The sequence below is a fragment of the Contarinia nasturtii genome, unplaced genomic scaffold (assembly GCF_009176525.2).
Source record: "Contarinia nasturtii isolate CC-2019 unplaced genomic scaffold, AAFC_CNas_1.1 Cnas_scaffold_220, whole genome shotgun sequence".
In the NCBI taxonomy this organism is placed as follows: domain Eukaryota; kingdom Metazoa; phylum Arthropoda; class Insecta; order Diptera; family Cecidomyiidae; genus Contarinia; species Contarinia nasturtii.
Genome location: NW_022197577.1, coordinates 1,647,057 through 1,653,334, shown reverse-complemented (window position 1 = coordinate 1,653,334; position 6,278 = coordinate 1,647,057). Strand labels below are relative to the sequence as shown.

The 6,278-nt window shown below is 35.3% G+C and overlaps 1 protein-coding gene across 3 annotated transcripts; it reads left to right on the top strand.

Moving 5' to 3' along the window:
* The first annotated feature begins 39 nt into the window (after positions 1–39).
* On the top strand, positions 40–6,025 carry LOC116337292. Of its 3 annotated transcripts, none has more exons than XM_031761729.1 (8): positions 40–186; positions 2,258–2,461; positions 3,101–3,210; positions 3,676–3,830; positions 3,908–4,326; positions 4,396–4,731; positions 4,812–5,000; positions 5,447–6,025. In XM_031761729.1, the coding sequence occupies exons 2-8, from the start codon at positions 2,288–2,290 to the stop codon at positions 5,675–5,677; spliced, it is 1,614 nt and encodes a 537-aa protein (XP_031617589.1). In that variant the 5' UTR covers positions 40–186; positions 2,258–2,287; the 3' UTR covers positions 5,678–6,025. The 3 variants fall into 3 exon arrangements, with proteins under 3 accessions (XP_031617589.1, XP_031617587.1, XP_031617588.1); XM_031761727.1 differs by having other exon boundaries at positions 41–186; positions 4,812–5,012; XM_031761728.1 differs by lacking the exon at positions 40–186 and adding an exon at positions 1,182–1,431 and having other exon boundaries at positions 4,812–5,012.
* The last annotated feature ends 253 nt before the right edge of the window (positions 6,026–6,278 follow it).

The following is a 6,278-nucleotide window of genomic DNA, read 5'->3' as shown; positions in this document are numbered from 1 at the left end:
TTTGACGTTATTGGCTGGAATATGTTGACATATTTTTGATTTGTACGACAACCACTTTTCAATTTGGTTTGGTTAGTGTTTTTTTGCTTGTAATTTTGTTGAGTCATTTGTGAGAGTCCAATAAGAATTTGCTCGAATCGAGCAGAATCAAAAAAAGCAAGAAGAGTTGACTGTTTTATTTTGAATGTAAGTGAATTCGTAAAATTCGTTAAATTAGCATAGTGATTCATTTATCATGTGTTGCTATTAGACGTCGTATCAGTTACATCGTTTTGAAATCATTAATTATTTTTATTCAGTGTGATTAAAATGACCTCATCAGAGAAATGGGAGAGTTTAGACAGTCATAATCTCGGCCAGAATGTGCAAAATTCGCTTGAAGTTTATTACCATTTAAATCTCAACACCTGACGACTATTTATTATCTTTTGCATTCAAAATGTAGTAAATGTCATCGTCGTTCGATTATGCGAAACGAACATCAAAAGTTCATGCAATTTAAATTTAGCAATGATTGCGTGCATATTTAACACAAGTGTAAAATTATGCAAAATCGTTAAAAATGCATTTATTTCATAAACGATTCATATTGCGACCCATTTCAAAAGTGAAGTCATACGGCTCACTGCTTGAAGTATGTGTAACATTTGTTCAATTTCTAAAGTTCATAGCCGGTTAGATTTGTTGACATCCATGGCTATGAAATTTACGCTTTTCATTTCCTCCGAGTCCAAAAAGATTGAAAATCACAATTTACTGGTGCACGATTTTCCCTGTAACAGCTATATATTCTCGTGTACATTTTGGATATTCAACTTCGTTATCGAGGTGTGTGACGTCGCTACGAAAATGACAGAGCGCTTCAGAAGTTATTTTAGTTTTGTCGTGATACGTGAAAGATTCATGCTCCGGTCGTCATACAGTTTACATTTTCTTTTGGCTGGTGGCCATTTAACACAACTGAATTCCTATATTGCGAATTCAAAATTTCAGCAAGAAAATGACAAAAAAAAAACACAAACAAAGTCAATCAACCGATCTCGCGAATGCGCAGCGCGTTTTTTTTTGAGGGTATGTGTTTAACCGTTGAGATTGTTGCGTTCAGAAAACATCATTTGGTCTCAGAATCATTTGGATCGTAACGTATTACGATTGGAGCAAAGAATTTGTCGCGTATAATCACATCCAATTCGAAAGTCGACACTTGCACATACTTTGTGCACGCTAGAGCTCTTTGATTGTATTAGAAATAAACGGATCGAAAATATTGCAAAACATTGATTTAAACTTTAAAGAGATTTATTCGACTGAAGGACTTAATTTCAATATTTGTGAATAAAATCGTGAAAAATATTTGCTCGTTACAAAAAAAAAAAACAGATCGTAAATTGCGAATAAGGGAGTTGCCGTGAAGGCATATACTACAAATTGGTGAGTTTTATTCATAGTTTGATATGAATTGGCCATCAAAGTGAGAAACTGTCTCAACGGAAAATATTGCATTACACAAAAAAAAAAATTGTGCGAAACATTTACATTTAGTTCATAAATTTGCATTTAATAACCATCGGTTGCAATGTGCCAAAATTGCCACCCACATGTTTCAACACATACACGATTGAGCCGAGCATATCGCCGCTGTAGTGGTTTATTGCTTGTTTTTATATTACACCGACGAAACGATCGACGTAAACAATAAGGTTCATAATCCGTTTTTGCTAGAACTGGCCAATGAATGTTCCGCTGTTGACATGCACAAGGTACAATTTGGGGTCCATTGTCGTCTTCGAATTCCTGAATAATTTATGATTATATTCGGGCCAAGGCGATGCGCATAAAACAATCAAAATCTACGTTTCAATTTTACAAAATTGAAAGAAAAAAATAAAGATTAAAAATACGGAATGCCCATTTAATGCGACAACGAAGAAATATTAATATGTTGTTGTGACATGCGCCACAAAGACAAATAACAATTTCATTATCCATTAAAACGCAAAAATGTCGGAAGTGCCCGTTTTTTGTATATTTTTAACAGATTTTCCTTTATTGCAAAATGCTAGTTCACGCGGTGCAATGAAAGTGTTCGCTAGATTTCGACATGCATGCATTTTGGTGCGCGTAGAATGAAAAAGAAAAACATCATTTAACTAATAACTTAACTCGAAATATACAACATTATTTAGATTGGCATTTTTCCGAGTTATTCAACTGAATTCAAATTCAAAGTAAAAATCAATTGCAATTTCAATTTTAGACGTAAAAAAGACATCGAAAAAAAGACACAATGGATGACACGGCGTCGGTACAACTTTACATTTACGATCTGACAAATGGCATGGCAGCTATGATGAGCCAAATGCTACTTGGCCGACACATCGAAGGAGTATGGCACACGGCAGTCGTTGTTTATGGGCGTGAATTTTTCTACGGCGGTTCGGGAATTCAGAGTTGCTTACCGGTAATTGTTTTTTTCTTCAAGTGCTGTAAATTTAGAACCATTTTGTCCGATTAGTATGCGTGAATACGAGAGTAATGCTCTTGCCGAGGAGAGAGACTCTTGCTCTCACTCTTTAACCGATCAATTTTTCATTCGGAGCCATTGATTCCGCAACGCATCGTCAAAATGAATGATGTGACAATTTGAAATAGGAAACATTTTTTTTTGAGATGAAATCGTTCGTGCTAAGAGCACGGCGCACACACCATAAAAAAGGAAAACTCTTCGAACAAAAATAACCTCTCATACACACACACAACAAAAACAGAGTATCACTTCGGCTTCGATTCGGTGTAATTTCACTGAACATTCGTTGGTTTTGTTAACGCTTGCGCATTGTTTGATGATCGTCATTTCTTTTATTTATCTAACCAAAAAAACCACGTTAGTCTTTTTCGTCGATTTATTTGCCGCATTTGCGTTTCTGCAACATAATCGATACAGTGTCTAGTTCGAGGTGAATTTAATAAAACCTTGCACGACATTTCATGACAATTTCGTGAAATTTTTTGCAAGAACATACATATTACAAGATAGCAAACGTTTATTTTGTTTTATTTTCTACTATTTTTCATTTCATTCTATTGTTTTGGTGTGAAGGGATCAACCGTGCTTGGTCAACCGACAAAAATAGAAAAGATTGGCGACACATTTATACCATATCAAGTTTTCAAAGATTATTTGCGTGGATTAGCCGAAAGTTCATTTAGGTAAGTGAATATCGTTTTTTTCTTCAACGAAATTCCACCAAAATTATTCCAAATATTGGGCGATGGTGTAAAAGTGTGAATTAAATGTGTGGAAAAGTTTTGATTAAATCCACTTCTCGTCGTGTCATATGCATCGCGCTGGGTAGTGAGAAAGCGACAAAGAATTTCGTTTGCATTTGATTCTATTTATAAAATAACATGTTTATTTTTCGGAGCGATGTTCAGTCGATGTTGAACTGCGCAAAATCTCTCGTTTCGTTTTGTGTTTGTGAAATTCGATTTTAGAATTTTCTTTTCCTTTGTTTTTTTGTTCGTTTTCAAATTAGACATATTGGTCACCGTTTGATGTGACTTTTTGTAAGAATGATTCAGCGAAATTAATTTCCTCGCCATCAAATGATAAATGAAATGAATTTTATTAATCCGTTTACTGTCTCTTAAACAACTTGATTTCGATTATTTCAGAGGAGCCAGTTATAACTTGTTAAAGCACAACTGTAATATATTCTCACAAGAATTGTGCCAGTTTTTGTGTGGTAACAGCGTACCGAAGTACATCTTAGATTTACCACAGGACATTCTATCAACACCGCTGGGGCAGAGTTTGGCACCGTTGATCGGTAAGTGCCATCAATGTCTTGAATCAAAGATCATTTTTTTAAAAACTTTTCCAACTTTTTATTCCCATTGCAAATAGAATCGATTGCAAATTCAGCAAGCGAAAGTGGTGGCAGTTTTTCATACGAACCACAAATTAGTGGAAGAGAACAGAGTCCCGGTTTTGACGAGTTAAACAGTGAAATTGAACAAGCTCGATTGCAATCGATTGCGTTGGACCGTAGCAGAGCGGCAATTAAAGAGAAGCTTGCCAAAAAAGAGAAGAAAAAGGAGAAAAAGAAAAAGAAGAAGCATTTTTCAACGTCAGACAGTGAATCAGCATTAAATATGTCAGAGGTTGAGGCATCATCGGAACAAGTGAATGGCGCTGCCGGAAGCGATATACCAGATGAAATGCAACCGTCCGAAAGCCGATTGAGACAAGACTCGCAAGAGCTGAACGAAGAAAATGAACGGAAAAAAGCCCGCGAGCCAGCCATTGTTTTCAAAGATATTGAGGTACGAAATAGAAGCCCGACATATAAAATAAAATATCTTCAATTTTTAAAATTTCACTTAATTTTATAGGCTGCTGTCGAATTGGAAAATCTCGTTCGGCTTGTGGATGGAAAATTGTCAAAAGACGATGAGACCGCAGTCGAAGAGTTGCATCAATATTTAATCGAAGGTGAAGGGAGCTGGGCATTGGGAGAAGGATTTTTATTGTTTGTCGGTCGTATTTTAGAGGATAAAAATTTACCGCTTGAGGCACGTGTGCATTTATTGCGCACCCTTGCTGCAGCCGCTTTGAATGACGACATTATTTTATTGTTGCATCAAGATCGTCGAGAACATATTCTAATGAACTATGCGCAAGACATTGATCGCAAATCACCCGAGGAACAAGAGGGACTCGCGTTATTTGTAAGTTTCATCACAAAAACACTTTCCCCTTACATACTAGAAATGTACGGAAAAATATTATTATTTTGATTTCTATGCAGATTTGCAACTTATTCGAAAATATCAGCTCATCCGAATGGCTTCTTTATATCTCGGAATGGAACTATAACAATAATCAAACTTCCAATATTCGCGCTTCAACCAAAGTCGCAGTTCATTGTTTGCTTGCCTCTTCGCCAACTTTAAAAGACATCGGAACCGCGATTGTGTACAATTTGGCTTGCAAGGAGGTAAAAACCGTGGTCTGTATCGTCGCTTTTTTTAACTTTTTCTATTGCATACTCAATTTTCGCATACCAGAGACTGTGTCTTAGACCAATACACGTTCCTCACATATATGTCCCTCACATGGAGCGATGTGATTTTTTTTAAATATTTGTGGAATTTAACATAATATTCTGTTTCTTACTGAGGGGGAGGTCTACTCCTCTTTAGTGCTCATCCAGCACCCACAAAGCGTTTCCCCTCACATCTATTGCTCTAAGAAACAGTCTCTGTTCACATTCACATTACTGCACTTACAAACACTGACACCAATTCGGCCAAATCATTCATGGAATCATTTGTGAAAAATTCATTACATACACCAAGACAAAAGAAAACATAAAAACATTAGACAAAACAATGTCAAAATGAATACAATTTAAATGAGAAAATGTTCAAAAAATAATTTCAGGTATTTGATGACATTGCCGTTGAATTGACGATGGCCTTACTTCAATTCTTCAGTGAAAAACCATCGGAAGAGCATTTGTTCCGAACTCTTAAGGCACTCTCCAAATTTGTTACGGTGTCTGCGGATATTCCACAGTTAGTGCAAATGATTGGACCACATCCAAAGTCATTTAAAGGCAGCAGCAACCGTTGTGACGAGCTCATCGATCAAATCTCACAAAAAGTTCGTTAAAATCAGTCATCGCAAAAAAGTGAACTAACCAAAAAAAAAGCAAAAGAAAAAAATCGTTTGTGCATTTCATGAGTAATTAAATAATAGTTTTTTTTGTTAACATTTTCATTTCGAATTGAAAGCGGAAAAAAGTGGATTTTTTTTTGTAATAATATTATTTGTTAAAATCAATATATAGTGGCATCTGTGGAAAATTTCACTGGATATCGATGTGTTATTGTACCTATTGGATATAATTTATCACAAATTAAACTAAATAATTCAAAAATCGAAATAAATAAATTATCAAATTGTCATTAGAATAGAAACAATCAAACTGGGAAATAAACGCAAATATTTTGCCAAAGATTTTTTTTGCGTTTGAATCATGCTCTTATAGATTACTGTTTAAACTTTCACTGGCGCTAGGTCGACGTGTCGAGATCAACATGACATGAAAACGGTGTGGAAAAATATCAAAGTGCAACACAAGCGTTTAATTATAGCTGAAGGGTTTGCAAAATTATTTATGGACTGTGAAAATATTCGCCGCTGTTTTTGTTCGAAATTTCATTTTGATGTATGTCATTGAGCAATAAAAACAAGCTCACAAATAAAAATA

Bases quoted from the DNA above. Each gene is read 5' to 3' on its own strand.
- LOC116337292 (XM_031761727.1), top strand. From the start codon at position 2,288: ATGGATGACACGGCGTCGGTACAACTTTACATTTACGATCTGACAAAT. The intron at 4,327-4,395 runs GTACGAAATAGA...TTAATTTTATAG, and splicing joins TTGTTTTCAAAGATATTGAG to GCTGCTGTCGAATTGGAAAA. The intron at 5,013-5,446 runs GTCTGTATCGTC...AAATAATTTCAG, and splicing joins GCAAGGAGGTAAAAACCGTG to GTATTTGATGACATTGCCGT.